This window comes from Opisthorchis viverrini, assembly GCF_000715545.1.
Source record: "Opisthorchis viverrini unplaced genomic scaffold opera_v5_133, whole genome shotgun sequence".
In the NCBI taxonomy this organism is placed as follows: Eukaryota; Metazoa; Platyhelminthes; class Trematoda; order Opisthorchiida; family Opisthorchiidae; genus Opisthorchis; species Opisthorchis viverrini.
Genome location: NW_008751791.1, coordinates 1060002 through 1082624, shown reverse-complemented (window position 1 = coordinate 1082624; position 22623 = coordinate 1060002). Strand labels below are relative to the sequence as shown.

The 22623-nt window shown below is 43.3% G+C and overlaps 1 protein-coding gene across 1 annotated transcript; it reads left to right on the top strand.

The window, feature by feature from the left end:
• Nucleotides 1-69: 69 nt before the first annotated feature.
• Nucleotides 70-22259, top strand: T265_06506 (hypothetical protein; the record flags this gene model as incomplete). The annotated part of the gene is made up of 5 exons (XM_009171780.1): nt 70-170; nt 2899-3088; nt 13549-13909; nt 19610-19783; nt 21813-22259. 4 exons carry the CDS (start codon nt 2903-2905, stop codon nt 22076-22078), a joined length of 987 nt encoding a protein of 328 aa, XP_009170044.1.
• Nucleotides 22260-22623: the final 364 nt, after the last annotated feature.

The window sequence follows — 22623 nt, the reverse complement described above, 5'->3', positions numbered from 1 at the left end:
GCCGGCCGCAAACGGAGCAGGCGAGGAATGACCAATTGTAGCTCGGCATCAGTTTATATACCATCGTGACTGGCCTTCACGCACCAGCTGCCCGGTCCAGACCGCAAGTCGCCGACTCTGACGCTGCGCTGAATTCTGGATCTCTATTTCGTCCGGTTATACCGATATACGTACGAAACTTAATTCTCACACTTCCTTATAACTGGAATAAATGTTCCAGTGCCTGAGCACCTAAAAGCACTGTTGCAGTATACATAAATCAATATAAGTTAATGTTTTTTATCAGGATTCTACGTAGCCTTTTATGATCCCCCCATTGGCTGAAAATATTGATGGGTTGGTGATGATAATGATGGTCACATCCGAAGTATATATATATTTATATATACTACGGATATGAATATCATATATATATACATGTAGACACGTGTCTAGTGGGCGCCTGCTAGCGCAGACATCTTGTCTTGATGTGCGGTTAGTTCGGTGTCTCATTTGATAATCAGGTAAAAAGCGACTGAATAGCTACACCGTCTTCGATAATCCATCGTCCTCCCTTGGTAGACCGTAAGGAGTTGTCTTATTTTCACGTTCTTAACGACTGTCATAGTAACGTTACTTCCAAAACCTATACTCCGCACTATAAGCGGGGGATCCACCGAAGTGGGCCAGATGTTACGCGAATGAACAGTAAATGAAACACCGCTCGTCTCTATGGCAAAAAAACGAAACTGACTAAAAAGCCTGGCCAATTTCAGCTAGATCACTTCGTTTAACAAAAATATGAGAATTCCAGGCTGCTGTGGCTGCACAGCACCCACTACATCGGAAATCTGTCTCATCCGTGCTGCAGAACAGCACAAGGTTCTTGACATCTGGATACTTCCAAACCTTTCCCTCTATCTGGTATGTCTAGTTTCATCCATCAGAATGATTCTTCTTGAGCGGCCTGTTTCTCCTCGATTGCTTGGAGTAACTTTCGAAACCTGTCCTTTTGCCCACGCCCCTTGCAACATTGCAACGTGCCGCGTCTTCTTTAGGTCAAGGGTGACGAAGAATTCGTTGAAAGTTTTCAACATATCACTGAATTATTTTTGTCGCCCCGAGTTGTATCTTGTATAGATCGGTTCCACGAAACACTGCCTTCAAAAGTGCCCTGAGTGTACCTATAGGTCTTTCCACACACAATCTCACATTTGGTTTGTTGCTACAGCGGACAAGTACAGTTTTGGAATCTGCGCTTGTATTCCAGGAGGAGTGAAAGGCAGTGATGGTCCCTCGCCACAGGCAACTGACAGTGATTCGGCTCCGATTTGAAAAGATAACCTTGAGCGTCAGAGAAACTTCTAGGCGGACTCAGGTCTATAGTTCATAGAGATATATGCAGATGCGATAAACACAGTATGATGAGATGGTGAATTCACCATCTCGAGATGCTGTCTCACGTAGAGTCAAATAACAATGGGCATTAAATCAAATAGAGGCCCTTCCTGTTCATCGCTCATTGCAGCTCACATCCAGTTATATCCAGCTGCAGCGGCTTCCGTATCACTAACATTACTAGAATCATTGGACGACGTCCGTACTAAGCATTTGAAGGCTGTTGATCACAAATTGTGTGGTAGTGAAGCATACACCTTTGATCTCAGTGAAATCGAATGTGAAGAAGCATTATTTCAGAATGAAATTCATTCGAAATTGACGAGATGGAGCAGGGCACTTGTGAACTCCAAGTAGAATATAAGCTCTTAGATGAGCGGCAAGAACGGATATCCACCTCCGTCATTCTACAATACTAGGAGATATCCGTAAAGTAATACTAATCGTTAATCTGCTGCACCCTTCCGGTGCTACGCTGCCGTGATACTCAAAGGAAGTACGAGGGTTGGGATACTGCGATGTTGCCCAAACCCAGACAAAAGCAGCCGAGCTACGGAAGTCATGTTCGAACCAACCAGGAAGGTTGCGCCATAACCACTGTGTTACCTCAAGCTGGGTAGTAGTACTGATAGTATTATCCCACACTTGAAAACTACCCACGTAGATTTAGGAGTGAAAGCACAAAGTGAGCTTTCTTTTAACAGATTAACATCGGTGATCCTACGTCGAGTGGATACAGGTTGAATGGATCACAAGGATATATTGTTGCGCTACCTGGGAATGAGGGTCTCGTCGTGATTGATGTTCAGTTGGAGTTCGAACCAACAGAAAAATGCTGATAAACTTCGGAATTTAGCGTGGACATCAGAATTAACTTGAAGTTAGAGAAAATAGAATATGACCGATCTCCAAAGATTGATATAGCATAGATATTTGATCAGTAGGGTCCTTAGCCAGGTGACCTCTCTGTTTTGCCCCGCTTTTATGGCTTTGTCTGCTTTGTCACAGTAGTGTAATGAACATCGTCACTTCGGTGCCATTGGGTTACCGTAAGCTGTTTGCCTCCCTGTGTATCTAGGATACTGTTGAGATACTTCACTTGTAAAGCTCGCACAGTCTTACTTGCAGTGGAGGCTCCTTCGTTTACTATGGATTCAGAATTGTTGTCTGTCCTGAGGAACATTATCCTCCACTAGGCATTCAAGGTGACACAACCCAGAGGTTTGACGTGAAACGCTGAAGTTGAGGAGATTGCTCTAATTTGTGTCGCTTTCTTACTCCCGGTTTCGAGAATATGATCCACGTGCCCCCTCCTTCCTAGCCGCTAACATTGCGAGACATCTTCGCTAACTGCTGTTAATTTCTGTACTTATTGTCTAAGGATGCCCTTGTAAGTGTAGGAGCCCCTCACACTGGTGTGGCCCTGGTGGTAATGTTGATTGTCGATTGTTGCCAGTACCTTATTTAGTTGAGAAATAAGAATGTACTCCTTTTCCTCAGTTGTTTTCGTTTCTTTCTTAGCTCAATGCGGTGTTCGGAAAACCAGGTCTGTTTAGTTACGGGGGCCACTCGTGGAATCGGCAAAGGTATCGCTGTTGGATTAGGTGAACCAGGAACCATAGTTTACATAACGGGCCGTACTTTAAAACAGAAAAATGGAGTCGGGGGATCTTTGGAGGAAACGGCAGCTGAGATTGAATCCAAAGGCGGAGTAAGTAATCTGATTTGGATTTGTTTAACTTCTGGAGCGGCATTGAATCTTATACACTTGTAAATACAATCTTATAAATTTTCATCTACAGAAACCATCCAGTACCTCCAGTGGTCTTCTGATCTTTTGTTGGAATCCTGCACAGAATCGATGACGTAGGGAAACCCACCTTGCCCATAAAAAGTTCCTCGAGTGGGCAAATTTAGCTGGAAAAATACATTTGAAACGAGTCATCATCATCAACGACAGCATGACGTCAGTTGGAAAAATACATTTGAAACGAGTATGAGGATGGATAATTTGACGTAATCTTATCAGTTCATAGTTCACCACTTGCTGTATGAACAGGTTTTCTGCTATCTATCAAGGAGCCACCAATTGATGTGGAATGAACACATGAAAAGTTAAGAGACAAAACCTACGATAGATTCCAGTCAATAAATGTGAAAATACTCGGTGTTGTGTTGACTGTTCTACTTGTAAGAAAGAAAGGGCTAGGGAGATGGGTGTAGACGTAAAACGTGTTCGATCACTAACAGAGATGAACTGCCCATCCCACATATTTATGTCAATTATATCTTGCACGTGGTTAAAACATCCTTAAATGTAAATCGTAAGCGACTTCACGAAGCGACACCATATGAATGACATTTGTTATCTGCAAAGACGCTTAAAACACATATAGGATGCGCTATATTTGGAGTGCTGCACTCCAACATAAGTCTACTATTGTGATTGATAGATACAGTACACTGACCCTCCTGTACTTGTTAGTTTGTCAGGAACTGGATGGACCAACAAATAGGAATGTTTACCGTGAACTCGCAGCTACAGGGCACCTGGAAGGTTCGTCCCATTCAGTTACATGTGAACGCTTGCCAGAAATCTTTATATGTACAACCCAAATCTGTCACACTAAGTTAAATCTGAGCATCGTTGAGCATTCCTGAAGCGAAGTGGATAACTTGGTGATTTTGTGAGGAAATGTTCGTCCTTACCCACTTCAAAGTTTTAAATTGCCTCAGTCCCTAGGGAGAGTGTATGTGGACACCTGTTGTCTAAAGATGACCTCGACATTTCAACCAGAATCAATCGCCGTCCAACTGTGCCATACAACGCACGTGTCAAGCAACGGATCTTGTATATCTGTAAAGAACGATAGGAATTCTCATTCCGTTAGTAAAATTTGGAAAACCTTTTTAATCCACCTTAAACTGTACCTGCGAATATGGCTAGACATGTTGGTTCATGCACGTAGGTAGAACGAAAACTAAGCTGTTTATTTAGGTGGTGCAACATTTACCGAAGTAGCTTCTAACGTCCATTGACAAAGATCCCGGTCATGGGCAACAAACTATCCCCTGAACGCCGATTGCGCTGGGACGCTCGGTGTGTCTCGGGTTGTCAGTCACCAGAGGAGACTTGGTATCATCCTTCCAAAAGGGTCTATTAAACAAATGGTGGGATTATAAATGGGCAACGTTTTCCTTTCGCCACAAAAGCTTCGTCAGGCCAACTAAGTATGTTATCAGGTTGACTGAAAATCAATAAGTGAAATTTTCCACACCTGGCCGACTTAATCAGTATTGAACATTAACCAGAAGTTGTTTGCTGCTTAGTATGGTAACTAACACGACGATTGGGTAGGTATGGAATTATCATCAGGTTGAATCAAGTTTCGCAGCCTCAATCGTCCAGGTTAGGGGAGTATAGTGAAGTATTCTTCGTCCGCAAAGTTTCTTATCCTGTGTGGGTTAGGAACTGCTACCACAGATATGTCGGGATTGGGGAGGTTGGATGGATTTCACTCTGTTTGAGCTTTATACTTTAGACCTATGCCGCTTTGGTGATAACCGCATGCCACTACGCGTGAAATTCGCGAATCTAAAACCGCTCTCCATATGTTTGCCAGTTCCGCGCCGTTTGTTCTATGTACACTGGTATACCCGGCATTTTTTACGACCTCAGCCACCAGAAGCTGCGTTGTGAATTTCGGTCCTCTCAAGGCTTTCCAATTTTCTAGCCATGTTCGTGGCTTTCACTGCACGTTACACCACTGCCGAGTCATCTACCATTGGATAGTATGCATCTGCGCTTCTTTCTGTTCTGATCACGCACCGCTTGTGCTCACCTTACGCTTCATACTGGTACAATTGGTGGATCCTTCTTCATTTGATAGGACTAAGAACAGTACATTCAACCACTGCGGAAAGATTTACATAGATCGAATAGTCAGGGGTTTGTACACCAGAATCTGTGCTTTCGTTATATCTTCCTGTTTTACTACCACACTATTTTATGTAGTACCATGACGTTTTGTTCTGATCCTCCTAGGAGGTCCTATTAATGTCTCACATATTCTATGGATGTCCCGGTACTGCTGGTACAAAAGTATAGAAGGGTCACACACCGAAATGAATGTGTGAAATAATGGCTCTACCATCTACATGTTTCCGAGGAGAGGTTCTTTTAGTTAGTATTTATGTCACCTTACCCATAGATCTTAAAGTTTCATGGTATGGCACTATAACAAATATGTGGCCCCACTAGAGAAGTGATCCTCACTCTGAAAGAGATTTCGCTACCACAAATAAATTCCCCGCACATTCGTCAATTGTACTAGACGGAGACGATGCAGTGAAGATACCGTGTTTTGACGTTGCAAAGGTAAGACCTCGGTTCTAGTTCTCACTTGCTACCGAACTCCGTCTCTAAACATTCGTACACAATTGTCGCTATCACTGCCTTGACATGATCCGATACTAGCTGGACGGTTCACTGATCTCGGTATTCTTTTGATCTTCACAGGAATTTGAGCAGTCAGCTGGTTAAACAGCGAATAAGTTTAGTTGTCCGCTCTAGTCAGAGTACCTAGCTTGGTCGACCAAGAAAATACCGCTAGATAATGGATATTAAGTGAGTGGGAAATTCCCACATTGTGGGGGCAAAGTTCGGTGATAGTTTGTGTGACGCACTTCTCGAATATCATAAAGTTTACACTAAGCACATTCCATGTTGTTCTCGGATTCGTATGGCCCCACTTCAGACACATTTTGGATCCAGTGGAAACAAAACGTCGCACCTGAGCCATTAAAGCATACAACACGGCAACTGACCAGGATAACCCAGGTTCAGCTGAAAGCGCCCCGAAAAAATACGTAGCGTGAGCGATTTCTGCGTAATGTATCGGAGGACCATTCTGCGCGTTGCCTTCGACTACAAGATACTGAGAAAATACAGATGTGTTGCGAAGGCTTAGATCATGGAATGATCAGCGATTTACTCTACCGCTGCCACATACCAACACCTCATTTAATGCTTTCGGATAAAGTAATCCACGCAAAGCCTATTTTTACTTTGAATGGACCATCCATTGAGCCTTCGACATACATCTTTGAAGTACAGCCGCTAAGTGTCCGGCAAATGGGACAAACAAATATCGTTCTTCTGTGGAGATTTAGACCAAAATAGATGGTCTTTCAAGACCCTAAAATCCAGTGGAACCTGCAAGGGACTAGACAGAGTGGTTGTCTCTAAATAGTGTTTTTACCAGAAGAGAAACAATACGATGTTGCTTCGTTTACCACTTAGCAGAGCGTGCGCTCTGGATAGTCTAAACACCCCCACGATGAACATTTCCTGAGTAAAATTAGACTTATACGGAACATTTGACCATGGAGATTAAAGTGCCTCGTTGTCTCATCAACTTAGCGCTCACTCATGTTGTGCAGTTGAGTGATTTATCTAACCACGTAGAAAATGGTATTGATGAGACCAAACCTCTAGTTGGTGAACCACAAATAGAAAGTAGCAGGTAGTGAGCTTTAGACGAACTTCAATCCATCTTTCGTACAACCGACGAAGGTTAAAAGACTCAATATTAAGTATCAGCTCGATCTAAACTTGGAACAGACTTTAATGTGTGTTCAACTGAAGCACATTATCGATACATATTTTTTTAAATTTTATGTTCACATCAATTCGGTGTACAACGGGAGCTTTTTGCTACAGTTACAGAACATAGTCATCAGTTGCTTTTGCTTATTCAGAGTACGATTGATGTCGTCCCTAACCGACACGTGACAGTATTCTGATTTGTTTGACGTCGACCTCCTTTTTTCAGTTGCACTAATTGAGGAGATGCCATTTTCCGGTTTCGATAAGTGAGGTGCAGCATGAGAAGCGCGCAAATCTATGCTGAATCAAGTCGAGGAAAATCAATATAAGGAGTATAGCCTCTTATTGCTCGACCTTTCGGTCGCCCCGGGCGGCCGTTTTCAGGAGCAAAACTATCAGCGCCACGATAGACGGAAGGAACAGGAGGGCCGGTCAGGATCTAATGCTCTAAGGGTAACATTCAAGTGGTACTGTGGTCACGGTGAGACAGTCACCTATGTTACATGGTCGTGGTTTAGTCCATTGTGGCTTCGCCTAATCTTCAATACCCGATCCTTCCTCTCAGTTGTCCAATCACCCAAAACGTGCCTTGGGTTTTCTCATGGGTGTGCATACGCACTTACCCACTTGTAGCGCACGCACCTGTGTGGGACACGACGCGCGTCTCCGTCAATCTTGGGGGTATGATAGGCAAGTGCACTGGCTCACTTCTACCGTAAATCGTGCAAGGCAGCACACCGGTGCAAATGAGTCAGACGATCGGTGGGATGTAACATGACCCTCTGATTAGATAGCACAGTGTACTGTCGTGTCCGAGGTGCGGTAGGATTTACCTCGTGATTTGCATTAACCTGTCACACGCCATAAACTCGAGGAAGGAGGGACATCTATTATCTCCCACCTAATGTTGGGTGCACCCAACGCAGACGCATACGGCCGCACATTCGTGCGAAATACCCGGTATGCGGATTGGATGACTTGGAGACTTAAGCATGACGAGGAGTCGCAGTGGGCTAAATCGTGAAGAGTGGTCAAGACGGCAGTTGCACTGTCGGCTGATGCTTACAAGCCCTCACCCCACAACGCATATAGGTTGCCAGTCCCAGTGACTCAGACGCCTTGTGTGAATTACCAAATCGTCGGAGCAGTACAGCTGTTCGTGCATGGAACGAGCTGAACATCGCTAATTAAAACGCGTGGATTCTCCATTACAGTCTGCAAGGCAACCGTTGGGGCCTCTCCCAGTTTCTGATATTGTGTTCAGGATTTCGTGGTAGACAGACTGTCATTTGTGCTCTACAATGCGCGCCTCCGGTTGCCTACCCGTTCTAATAACCTCAATGCAAATGGCATTGTCGCCTATTGGATAAGAATCCAGTATGGTAGATAGTGAAACGTGAAAGTTTGTAGCTTCATCCCTAAAAGCTTGTGATTTCCAGGACAGTGCACTTCGGTGATTAGCGCGACGTCATTTCCGTGGAGAGCGATATCGATTTCCTTTCTTCCCGAATACCCACCATCTAATATCTCACGACGCGACTTGAACTGACCCCTTTTTTGACTCATTAGCCAGAATTACTGGTGACTTCGGATTAACGCCCCGTAGTCTCATCACTGTGGGAGCATCGTTGAGTTCGAGAACTGAAAACTCTCTGGTGGATCGAAACTTCATAAACAACAGATTGTACACGGTGTACGCGGTTTACAAGAATAGAAGGCACTACGCATGAGCACGTAGTTTGTTGACCGTGTTTAAATATTCCCCAGTCGACTCCATCACTGTAACTGTCAAGCTGACTCTTCCAGCCTTAAAGTACACACAAGTCAGTCATAACCACCGCCAATCGACTTACCAATTTGGCCAACATACCAGATTTCACAAGCTCCCGTCCAATCAGATGGCATTTCGCAGCGTAATGCCTAGTAAGAAGTTTTGCGTCTGCATATTTCCCAAATGTCCAATGAACTTTGTGATAAAAGTTTCATCAGAAGAGGATTTTCAAAGGTATTATTGGGTTCGGTAGCCGGTATTAACAGTTTAATATGCTGATTCCAAATTGCCCTCTTGGACTTGTCGGGAATTGTCAGTTTTCTTAAAAAGGAACGGAACACTGGAACAGGTATAAGCAAACAGCATGCTAGTCAAAGCTAGTTCTTAAGTCTGGAGCAAGCCGATGACTTAGTTCATGGCCATTTGTGCACACAAGACTGGTTGACATTGATGAATCCACAAAGCCTAACAGAAGCTAAGAATCACGCGTTGTCATTTTATGGCCGAAATGTGAACTGGTTTAGATTCATGCCTCTGACCAATGCCTGGAAGGTCTTGTGTTCAATGAGGCAAGTTTCCATTGCTGCCTACTGCGGTCGGCCGGTCGACCGATTAGTAGTACTGGTCCGCATAAATTCTTGTCTGTCAATGTGAGCTTCACTCCAACAGCATATCGGTACAGAGCATGTGAGACAGGGGCGTTGAGTAAATTATGCGTTTCTCTCCGAATATTAGTTTCCCTTTTTGTTGAGAGCTGGTTTAATTTGGTGTTTGAATAAATGTAATTGATTACTGTTGATATCCCATCTCTTTCGTTTGACACTGGGTTTCTTCTTTTTTACTGAATAAATAGGCTCCTTTTAAGATGGCATCACACTGTGAGCATTATTAATTTTCCATTGGCTGTTCGACCCTCGTATTCCTTGGTAATCATTCTTGAAATTAATCAGAACAAATATAAAGAACAAGGCTCATGCCGAAATTTCTTGAGCCATAGATGCGAAATTCGAGAGAAGCGTGCATATTCGCCCATCCATGTGGATTTGCTTCACGCAGAACATTGAAAGGTACAATTCAAGTATCTTTGTATACAATGGACCTGAAAGTTTGGCGCTTCGAAGGGTACGGAATGACTCAGACGAAAACTGTGAAATAGTCCAAGTAAATCCAAGAAGCAGTGTGGCAAATGAGGCCTGTTTTCTAAGGTTTCAAACAGCACAGTTCAAAATGGTTGCAAACAGGATAAACCGTACAAATTCTGTGGGTACTTGACCACATAATGAATAATCGTATTTTCTCATTTAGTAAGCCGCTGGTAGAAAATAGAAGGCTCATGTAATTTTCTTTCTTGAGCACATTTTCAAGGATCTCGATCCGTACATCATGTACAGACATTCCTTTTTTTGTTCCAGAAGGGTTTGGTGAATAATATGCATTTTTCAACTGGGCAACGTTCCGCTTTCGACACAAACGTTTCGTTAAGCCAAATGAGCAGGTTACCAAGTTGACCAGGTTTTAAGGCAGACGGAGAGCCATTAGCACATTAGATCAGTGTTGAGTATGAGTTAAAATGTATTGTCGGTTAGCGTCGTTACTTAAATTTTATGGTTGATAAGTTGGGGGAGTTTCAACTAATTTTTCATCGGGTTAGGATCCTCGACCTTTGTTAAGAGGACTACCTCCAAACGAACAAATCCAATTAACTAACGATTTGTCTTGTATACTGAAACTCTCTTTCTATATTTCAGCCCCTCACTGACATCCTATTGGACTGTTAGCTCTTTTTATATTCTGAATTCCATACCACGGAACGACCCACCTGTTTGTAGTATAACTTCCTCGAAGTTGTTTGTCTTCTCCATTCCGGTGATCTAACGTGTCTGACTGATATAGCAACGAAAGGGATATAACAACCTTTTGGTTTAAGGCGGTCCAAATGATGATTCACTTTGACTGCCACTGGTAAATTTTGTTGATTCATGTGGGTTTGCAAGTGCTACGCAATTTATTTCGGGGGGAAAGGATGTGGGTGAGATTAAGTGCACTTGAGATCTAAGCTACTTCTGTTGAGGATTCTTCTTTCTGAAAACTACACACCGTCTCAAAAACCTCAACATTTTCTGGATTTATCTTTGTGTCCTGTGTTCAGTGCATGTTACGCCGTTGCTTATTCTTTCAGTAACTACCGATACTCATCTGCGTTTCTCGGTATCTTGTGCATTTTTGTCCTGTGCTTTCCCGTTCTGGTGTGAAATTCCCCGACCGGCTTTCCTATCTGGACCCTGGTTTAGTCGTTGCATTTATTTTTTTTAGACACAGTCCTTGGCTGTATTCGCTGTGGTGGTCTTTGAAATGCACCAGTGCAAACGAAAATGCCGTTCTACGGAAAGGTACTCTCCTGTTAGCCGTGTTTAGAATCCTGTAAATGACGTCCAACGCCCTGGTTTATACGGAATGATAGCAGTCTCAATCCATTCCCTGTTAGTTTTCGTCACTTATACCAATGCCCTTCGTAATTAATGCCTGATCAAACTAGCTGGATATCCACTATCCTGAAGCTGGTTCTTTACTTCCCATCAACTTCTGTGCATGGGGCCCTCACACGCCTAAGCATTGATGAGGAAGTACTAGCGAATACCGATTCTGGATGGGCAGAGTAGTAGTTGAAATTCGCCCCACTGTCAGTTTGCTTCTCATACACTCCGGTCTTCAGTTTCCTTTCGACCTTGTGTGTCATTCAGTGTAAGAAGGGTAGTGTACCTGAAGTTGACTCTCCATACTGAATTTGATGTGTGCATTTGAGTCGTTCAGATAGTTGTAAAATTCGACGAACTTGTCTCATTCAATCACGACGAAAGTTTCATCTGCATAACGCCAGAATATTTTGGTTGGGTACGGGAGTCCGGCTAATGCTTTCTGTATAAAATCTTCCATAAAAATATTTTCTAAAACCGGGGATATTGAAGATCACGTTGCTAGACCTTTATCTTGAGTGTAAACCACGGTGTCAAAAACGAATCGGGTGAGATTCAGACATTCTTTTACGCCTTCCACTATTTCATCAACCTTAAGCTATACCCGTTCTGAAAGGGTGGCGTCTCCTAGGAGCAGTCGCTTGTCTGTTTCCGAAGAGTGCCCTTCTTGGCACATTTTTATATACAGAACTGACGTCGCAATGTCACCTGGGTCCATATCAACACCTGCTACTCTGTTGGCAAAGTAATATCAATTCTTAATGTAAGTACTAGATTCTCCGGTGAGGAGTTTTGGAATATAGGCAAAGAATCTGGTCAGCTCATAGGGTGGAGAGCCTATTCCGTCTACTATCGATCTCACCGGGACATCTAGTTTATGGATTTTCGGTAGGCTGTAAAGCTGTGGTTGGATTGTGCTTTTGAGGCACAGTCGGTACCAGTTACCTTGCCCTAAGCGGTGTCTTACGGACTTTAAGTACTTGCCAACTTCAACTTGACTCCTGTTCATATATAATATTCTCACTGTCTACTGATGGAAATCCTCAACTGGGTGTCCTTCACCTTCTGTAGGTAATCGCCCTTGTTCGTGACACCAGTGACCTTACCCTAATGTGCCCTTGTAATAGCTATGTTCTCCACCTGTTTCAAGTTGTTTACTGCTCTCCACTCTGTTGGTGTAATGTTTCGAGCTCCTGGCTGCCGATACTTAAGGACTGTGACCAGCTGTACCCGCAGGCTCTGCTTACTTAACGGTCTACGGTAGTAGGCAGCTCCGGCTTAGTCAGGGGCTCACTAGAAAGCTCAGTCTTGAGAGACAAGTTTTTGAGCTTACGTACTTGTGTTTATGTACTGATGTCCTTGGATGCCTTGTACTTCGGTCGCTTTGATTTTGAGTGACTGGAAGTCTGCGGGAGAGGGCATGATCCGAAGATCCTGGTTGTGCCGACGTGCGTGGTGACGGATATTACATAAACGCTGAGTATTTCTCTGTCTGACTTAAAACCTGGCCAGTGATCTGCTTAATTGGCTTGTTGAAGCTTTTGTGTCAGAAGCGAAACGTTGCCTAGTTACAAACTGCCGACTGTTCTCAAGCAGTTTTCAGCAACCTTATGAGTAGTGTATTACCTCTATAGAATTGGAAAATTTCGAACTTTTGAGCAGGGAACTAAGGTTCACGTCACAGAGACTGATTACCGGGACGGTGGAGATCGCCAGGTGTCCCAGTGTGAATAGAGTAAAGAGCATAGAACTGGCAAGAATGTGGACAATGTTTTAGATCAGTCGAGTTGATATGTGGTGGTGCTGTGGTTATCAGAAAGAGAAGTTTTTACAGAAGTAGCTTAAATCTCAAATACATGAGACTAACCGACCTAAAATTCCACCTAATGTTACCATCCACCACTAAACCCCAACCTGTTCATCGTTTACTGGTGCCAGTCAAAGTAAACCATCACTTTTAGCGCCTTGAACCAGAAGATCAAGAACCTGACCCGATAAAAAACTAGTTGAAATTCTCCCAACCTATCAACCATAAATTCTAGGTGACCACGCTAATCGACCATGCCTACTAACTCATATTCAACACTGATATGGCATGCTAATCGGAAGAGATCTTGCTGATTGGCTCCCCGTCTGCCGTAGAACCTGGTCAGCTTAGTAACCTGCTCACTTGGTTTGACGAAGCTTTTGTGTCGAAAGCGGAAAGTTACCCAATTAAAAACGGCCTATTTTTACGAAGCTCTTATGAAACACTGAATTCCCAATCAACCCCAATTTTTTCCAATTAATTTAAAAGTTGTTTCTTTTGTTTCCTACAGAAGGCAATCCCTGTCGTTGTTGATCATAGTGATGAAAACCAAATCACAGAGTTGTTCAACCGTATCCGACGGGAACAGGCTGGTCGCTTAGATGTGCTGGTCAATAATGTCTACTCAGCTATACCATTTTTGAAAGAGTCCTTTGGTAAGACCTACTACGACATCGATTCGCGTAGCCCTGGGGAGGCCTGGGATGAGGTGAATAACGTGGGTCTTCGAAACCACTACATCTGTGCAACACTGGCCACGAGAATGATGATAGAATACCAAAAACGAGAGCTAACTGGGCGCCCCTGTTTAATTGTCAACGTTTCATCCTTTGGTGGAAGCTGCTATTTGTTCAATCCGCTTTATGGATGTGGTAAGAAAACTGGTTAGATGCCTTCTTGATCTAACGCCACTTATAAACCTGGTGGAAACCCGCGATGGTTTTTTTATGTACTGGCAACGAATTCCCTTTAGTTTTATTTCTCGAATGAACTGTACGCATGTGGCAATAAAAACTGGGAAACTAATTCGGTTTCAACGGGGGATTGTGCGAGGATTTAACTGAATCTGCCCTGTATAGCATTCTTCATCTAAATGTGCTGTGTAAAGGCCGCCTTGTGTTTCGGTTAGGTGGGTATTCCAGATATCCACCTATTCGGTGTCTGATACGTAATTTAAACCATTCAGTTGAAGAGTACCGGGATTACTACATCTTATTTTTCACGTGTGTTTCATCCCACGTAATTTAATTGCCTAATTTTATGAGCAAGAAGCTTTCACTTGGGTACTGGCCCTTCAATAAATGCATCTGATGGGTAGTTACCCCAACTCATCCCGAACAGGGAGCTCTCCATATAGGAAGCACTTCGTTTCAGTCACTAGCCAGTCAGAATATCTCGTCCACATCCACCTTCTCATTTTCCACAAGAGATAGCATTTTCCCGGACTTACCTAACGCGAAAGATTCTTGGCGTGCCAGCCAACGTCCGGGTGCCATGTCTAGCAGGATAGGTCAAATCGGTTTTTGACTGCTTGTTTTTGGAGGCCAGTGACTGAATATGTCGTTTTCTTAGCAGCAGTCTGTATCCGTGATTTGCAGTTACCAACCAAAAGTTGATAAATCTTACCAGCATCGGATAGAACGAGTAAAGCCTTATCTGAAAGTCAGAACAGTCCAGTTACCGACCCGCCGGTCTTCAGGTCACTGATAATGATATTACCCAGGTAGTTCATCCAAGCAAACTGGTGAAATTTTCTGGTTCTGGTGCCTTGACTCCCATGTTAGTACGGTTATCCTCAACTTAGTGTGTTACGCGCACCCCTTACATGGTGTGAAACAACAACAACGTTGCGTTCGGAGGCCTATAATATCTCCCAAAATTGAGATTCAAGTCATTTTGTCCAAGATGAGAGAAAGCAAATAGTCTTGAATTGCGATACGTCAAGAATTCTGTCTAATTTTCACGGTGGATCTCGCTTGATTATCGTCTGGCAATCCTACCTCCTCACCGAAACCAAGCAACAATACCACAGGCTAGATTACCACCCTTTGAACACCAAAGGGTCAACTTTGTTATCAAAACAAGCTATCCCCCACAGGCATGCACATTCGCCGCATGAGCAATCGTTACATTTGTGGGATGTTTGTGCACTCACCAAGAAAACGTTCTTCTACATTTGAGACGGAATAATCATAGACCTCAGTTTGTTTCAAATTAGGGCTTAAAATAAGTCAATCTCTAGGGAAAGCGGAAAAGTAGGTAAGCTAACAAATTTCACATTGGTTTTGGGTAATTTTACTCGCACTGGTTAGTTTGTCACCAATGTTAATCCCTTCAGGTTCTAAATGTTTCGAAACCAGTAGCCTAACAATGTCATTCCTCCATGAGGCATTGGTGCAACCAGACACAGCGCATTCTGAGATTGGTATCTCCCGTGGTATCAAGGTGTACCAAGTCTTATCGAAGACATCACTTCTCTTGGAAGTGATACTGGCGGACAATTTACGATGAGGCTTGTCATTTGTACGGCAACTTCGGTCGTACTTCAGTATGTGGTAAGGTACTGGACCAGTCTACAGAAGCCACAGCTGTCGAATTGCCGTCGGATATGATAAAATTAGCCGCGTAGTACCTGTTGGCCGTCATAGATATTCCACACAGTTGTCCATCTGTAATGATGTCCAGAAGATATCGTTACTTCAATCTGATATCGATAGTTAGGTGCACGCTTAAATATTGGTCAGTTTGTTATTCATTGATTCTCGTATTTTATCGGTTATTCTTATCCCATCTTGGTTCCCTGATTTTTTTAAAGGCGCAGCCTATTCTTGAAACACTCATTTGCAAAATATTTTTCCGTAACGGGAGACTCAGCTGAATCCAAAGTGAATTTCTCATTTATGGGTCCTCAACTGAACGAGATGTACAAAGGCCGCCTCGTGTTTCAGCTGGGACTATATTCGATATACCGCAGGGGAACACAATGCCCATAAGATAAATGAAAACTCATCTACAACCCACGATCACTTCCACCCTTCTTGGGGCTCCTNATATATATATATATATTATATATGTCGCTCGCCCCACAAGTGATTGATATATGCAAACGCGGCTGGTAATTTATAGTGGAGTTGCTTATTCCGTTTTTGAGGGTTACATATTTGAAGTAGCTTCTTACGCTTCTCACCTACTTCTAGTTGTCTCTGTCGAAGCTATAGGGAGAGAGGAAGAATGTCCCGTCAGTCTAGTACCATCATTTCACATCTTTGTCAAAAGCAACTTAACCCGAAACGACGATCAAAAGTCGTTAGCTTGTCAGCGTCACCTTTTACTCACTTGCAAGTCGTGCACATAACCTAAGCCGCTTGACACCGCACCTAGTATGAGTTAAAACTTCAGGTGAGTGGAAGTATCACATGCTTTAATCAGGACGTTATCGATACGGCAATATTTAATGACCTTAGCGGGCTCCACTTTTGGGTGGCGAAACGCAACGAGCCTTCGCCATACGTTCAAAACTAGCCAAATATGTACGTACACAGCGCTCAAGATATTAGCGAATTTTAGCGAAAATCCACTCCTGGAGCAGAGTTCTACAAGACAGTTGTATTGACGGGATTTACAGCACCTTTGTTTTCGAGGCAGACTAGGAAAGTTAGTGTGGTACAGATACAACTGTGAGGGTAAGGTGGATATAGGGTTATTGTGACTTCGACTCAGTCAGAACTCTCCCTATCCCTCGACTGCTTGTGTAGTGGTCTTCTTCAGTGAAACTTGAAGACTGTTAGGAATTTTGGCTAAGCTGACATTGGCATACCTGCTACAATTGACACGATGAGCCGTCTCATATATGGGGACGTTGTGTGCGATGCCAAAGTTACTGAGTATCTCTTTAGCGGTCGAGCTATATCCTAGTCATGGCACCGTGTACTTATCGCCGAATACTGATGCTGAAAGTTGATTGAAGGCTGGTGCTTCCTGTTGTCTGAGACAATCAATCTATCTGGATATTTCGGATACTGTTGGTGGGTTTGAGCCGACGGTGTATTGTGCGAACGTGGCTGATTTGGATATCGCTGAGGATACGTGACTGGTACCCAAAGTAGTCTGTCCAATGTTCAGTGCGTCTAGATGGGCTGGTTGTGAGTACACCACTTTCTTCATAGAATGGCTTGTGATCGTTTTCTTTCGTTTACAATGATGTCAGCTTTTTGGAGTTACAAGTAGCAGCTTCAGCTTGCCTCTTGGCCACACGACCCAACTATCACGCACCACAGCCTTTCTTTAGGGAAGCCTTCAGCTGTAAATTGATTAGCTCAAGAGCCACCTAGTGCTCATTATGAGCAGAGCTGCTAAGCACGGAACGATCTGACAGACCAGGATGATATACAGGAAGTACTCCGCTGCTGAGTCACACAAATGAGTACTTGCAGTCAGTCGAGCATCTTGGATGCGTACCTAACTTTCATGGTGTCATCAAAAGTGTTTTTTTTGTGGAAGCTAGTTCGTCTAGGTATTTTTTGTCCAGAAAGTTTGAATGGTAGGAGCACCAAAAATAAAGTTATTCCATGAGTAACAAGATAATCGAGAACTGTGTGCATAAATTTTGCGTTATGCAAAGAATGATCTAGTCATGTACTACTCTTAAGGTTGCTGAAAATCCATCGACAGCCTGAGAACATCATAAACGAGAGATTCCTGGGTTCCAGGTGAGTCTCTCGAAAGAACCAAATTAGTTTGCGAATGACTGCATATTCGCTAATGATCTAGTCATCTTCTCTCAGCTGTTAGATGAAGCCAGAATTCATACACTACAAAATAGAAGTATAATCTTGAGTATATGTGGTTGTGTGGTCAGGATAATATCGACTGTGCATAACAAAGAAGGGGTCTTGATATGAAGCGCTTGAGAGAATAAGTCTTACCAATTAGAAAATAGGTTTAAGCGAAGAACTGGCAATCTCATAAGGATCGGTGGCTGATTTCCAGTTCATATGCCTTTCGGGTAGAGCAAAGCTATAGAACATTTCTAGCAGTCTACCGATTTATACGCTCATTGGTGAGTAACATCTGTTTCAATGTCTGTCTGGAGTCACGAGTCGAGATTGAAGTGTACTGACTACCTAGATAATGTTAGTCTAACTTGTCGCACTAGGATTTTTCTAGGTAAGATGCTGATGATATGTGAGGATACTTGGTCAGTCTGGCTAGCGCTACTATGTCAGCGTTTTGTTTGCAGTATTCCTTTTCCACAGCTATACGACACTGAAATGTAACAACATTTCTCCTGTTTATTGTCGTCGATCATCAAAAAGAAGCCACAAATCTTCAGGACACGAACTATGCGTTTGCGTGTGCAGGTACGTAATTCCGAGAACCCGTTGGAGGTGACACCTTACATGCGAACGTCACTCTAAATGGATATCTCTTATTTGTGGGCTTCAGCGTACCCATACAATTCGATGATGCCGTCACATCCAGGTTGAAAAAAGGCTTGCAACAGAACTCTGAATATTCGCTAACCGATTTTGATCGTTCCCGTTTACGTCGGAGTTAGGGGTTTGCTTGGGGCATCATATTCTCTTCTGCAACGACCATCTGTGGTTGTTCGTTTGCTTGTTTCCAGTAATTCAACCATAGTTTACCGGCAGACCCAACTTGGATGACAAGTATTCCTAATAAAATATAAAACCTTTCAGCTGCAACACACTTTCGGTGCCTAGCTGCCATGTCAACTGAAAGGGTTGGGATGTTACCAGGTTGCCCGAGCCTAGGCAGGTGAAATTGAGATGCAGAGGCCGGATTCGAACCACGTGAGACGCGGGGGCCGGATTCGAACCACGTCTATACATGTATCGCAATATCTCGAATATCGTACCAAGGAGAACATTAGGCGGCCTGGTGCATCACACATCACAAACGAGAGAGCGAGCTTGATTCCACCTGAGTCAAAACTAAATTAGTATGTCAGTAAGTGTATTTCGCTATCTTCACTATATGTGCTGAGTCAAAACTAAATTAGTATGTCAATAAGTGTATTTCGCTATCTTCACTATATGTTAATCGTCATGGCTTCCCAGTTTCTGCTTTTTAGAAAACCGGATATCCCAGTCTAATTCCACCTAAAATCCTTCTATACTGTTACGTTTAGCCGTTCACATTGAGGAACATGCTCGTTCCTATTATGACTCTACTTGGGTTTTGGCTGTAGTCTGGATCTGTTTTTGATCTGCTGTGCAGTGAAAGCCGATGTAATAGGACGCTAAAGTTTCCCACAAAGTTATCTCGTTCGTGTAATTTTGCACTGATACCGTGTGGTCCCACAGCTGGTCAAAGGGTGTTGACATTTGGATTCGTGATGTCGCCCTTCATTTGTACTCGCTCTTCATTTATTTTTCACTTTATCAGGGTGCAAGTCAAGAGCACTTCTTGAAATGTGCATAATAGTTTGCGCTCTTGGCAGGCTAACTTTTTGATCTATTCTTTGAGGCCATCGGATGGTGGTTGGGTGCTATATTTTGCTTACATTGTGTTCCTAATTGAACCTGTATCTTAATTCATCTTAATTACAGGCAAAGAAGCCCTCGATAGGCTTACTCGTGATATGGACATTGAGTTAAAACGTAACAAGGTGAACATATGCATTATCAGTCTGTGGCCCGGAGTAGTCCGTACGGAAGAATTAACGCAGATGGCGTCGGACATAAATGATCCGTTTTTTGATGCTTATGGTAACTCTTCTTTGTGTAAGTTCGCACTCCTGTGACTCCCTTTGTGCATGTTTGAAATGAGTTTAAATGGCTTCTACTTGGTCGTCGTTTCTTGATGATACTGCTGTTCGACAGATGCATGCTTTTTTCATACGCTTGTCATCAAAAACACGAGTGGAGCTCAGTGCATCTCTACACCATCCAAAGAGTAACAACCGAAAGCCTGCTCGATAACCGAAAGTGCGACGACTAGACCTTGAGGGTTTCACCACGTCGAAGTGCATGAAGGACTAGCGAATTCGGCAAATTCCCCAAAAGTAATTTAATATAACGACGAATAGTCACAACCCCGTTGGGCGGCATCTCTGTGGCAGTTACTTCGACCGTAGTCCGGTCACAGGCGGTGACAACGGTGACAACTGCATTACTATTGCCCCGTTATCCTGTCCAATGGTGAACGGTGACCTCCATGGCTCTTTCAGATACCAGCTGTCAGTTGCACCAAGCAGAACCCTGTGATTAAATCATTTTTCATTTCTTGCGAGCAATGACAGTTTTCGTTCAGCGCTTCAGCAAGTTCCAATTAAATGAGAAAACACGTAGACAAGAGCACGGGTGTACTGTGTGCATCTGGCAGGTGAGCAAACGACTGAGCCACATGTCCAGTCATCCCACAAACAGTTCTCTAATGTATTGAACGATGGACACGCACCCTTGCATCCAAACAGCCACTACAGTCGCACTTCGCTGTGTTGATGGATGGGTTCTTTCAAGACCATCCTACAAATATGAGGTGATCTTTTTCAGGTGGCTGCCTTAATGACCTAGAATTCTGTTTAAGTTGGAAGACTATCATTAAAACGTAGGACCGGAAAGCGTAATCTGGACTCCATATTAGATAGGGACCAGGAAGTCCATTGCTGGCCTAAGGATTCTCACCTTGTTGTTTAACGGTTCAAGTCGCAACTGAATAGTGGATCGTTTATTAGAATGACTTATTCTGATAACAGTTTTGATTTTTTTGTCCATTCTCTTCGCACTTGTAATCTGTCTGTGAAATATCTTCTTATAGGGATACTATTTACCGTCGTGCTTCCGATAGTTTGAGTTTGAAGCTTTGGGATTAACTGCCATACACGATACACGAATCTTTAGTACGTTGCTGTAATTTCCACTAGCAACGCCGAAAATAGTTAAGTGAATTTTTTGAAGCGCAGTATATATCTAACTATAACAATAGAGTGGTTAAAAATGGGCTGGTCATACCAGGCCCCAGGGCCTCCTTTCACCATGAACTTTCACTAAATCGGTCTAATTCAGTCGACATTGGAATACACTAGCAAGGTCTGCTCCATATGAACGTAAAAACAGAGAGTGACTTCGTATAGACACAACACTCTACTCATAAGGCTGCTGGAAACTCTTTGACTTTGGTGCTTTTCAAATTTCCCTATCCTAGCTTAAATGTCTGTGGTAGTTCTACCTGGTCTTGAGCACCACCCGACAAACTGGCCGGTAACAAAAGACAAGGTTGTTCAACCGTTCACTCACTCAACCGTTCACTATCACTTCTCTTCAGATGGTTTACCACGAGTCAGTACTGTTTCAGCGGCTACCAGTGGTACGATACTTGAGTAACCGTGATTCCTGTGTTGGCCAGTTGTCATGAAAGAAAAGTTCTCCACAAAACTCCCAACGGATTCATGCTCCACCACCTTGGAGTGTAAAAATTGTACGACTTTTTGGTGTGACAAAGTATTATAGTTTTGAAACCAGACATGCTGGGGTAGATATCAGGCTTTGGATATTTCCTGAATCCCATTCAGTCAGCTCGTACATGTGTAACTCATACGGCGGTGGAAATTGATGCAGTGAATCGCTATCCATTAAACCGGCGCTTGTGAATTATAATCTATCCTCTTCTGTGGTGCGCCAGAACGTCAAAAACATTAGTGGAAGATACGTGGAATATTCCCGAATTGAATTCATCTTCTCTAATTCCTATCTATTCCTCATCATTCTCCTCGTCCGAAACTTTCTAAACCAATATTTTTTTCCTCGGAAGCTGAATCGACAGAACTGGTTGGACTGGCCGTCGCTGCACTGACCCGCGAAGACCGTTCAACTCTGATGGCTCGTTCTGGAGGCATCGTACTGGTGAGTGATGTGGTCGCTAAGCATGGCCTCCGGGAGCCCGACGGATCAGTCCCTACAAACTACCGATCGCTGCAAGTATTGCTACGTCTGTCTAAGTATCGTCTGGCTGGATTGGTGCCTGGTTTCATTCTAGTACCAAAGTCGTTGTTTGCATGGTTTATCGCCAAGCGTTAAAGTCACTATTTTCTTCACATAGAGATCATATTTTCTAACAATGCCGACTATCTTATGATGTAATTTGCTGCTTTATTACTTATTTTTATTTTCACTTTCAACATCCATGTTGTATGCTCTTATTCGGGAATAAACATGCACATCCACACTTGACGTTCGATTCTCATCATTCCAATTTTTATTTATTTTCATGCTTTGAATGGGTTGGCCTGGTCGTCTTTTCTCTTTTGTTTATTGACTGATTTACAGGTGGCCACACGCGATTGCAGCGCAGTCCACCTAGCCCCCAGACCATCAGCACCCCGTCTAAGCAGAGTGGATGCTCCAAGTTTAATGAAAATAACGGTTGAGCTCCGACCTTATTACACGTAGATTTTTGGGTAATCGCTGTTCTTCGACCAATGTTGACCGAGTAATCATGCTAACAAAATTGACCCGAACCTATTTCACTTCACAAACCGGGAGGGCAGTGTAAGTGAAGCTTACTCAATATCCCTTAAGTGCTATTCACGGATAATATTTGTCATAACTCAACTCAGAACATA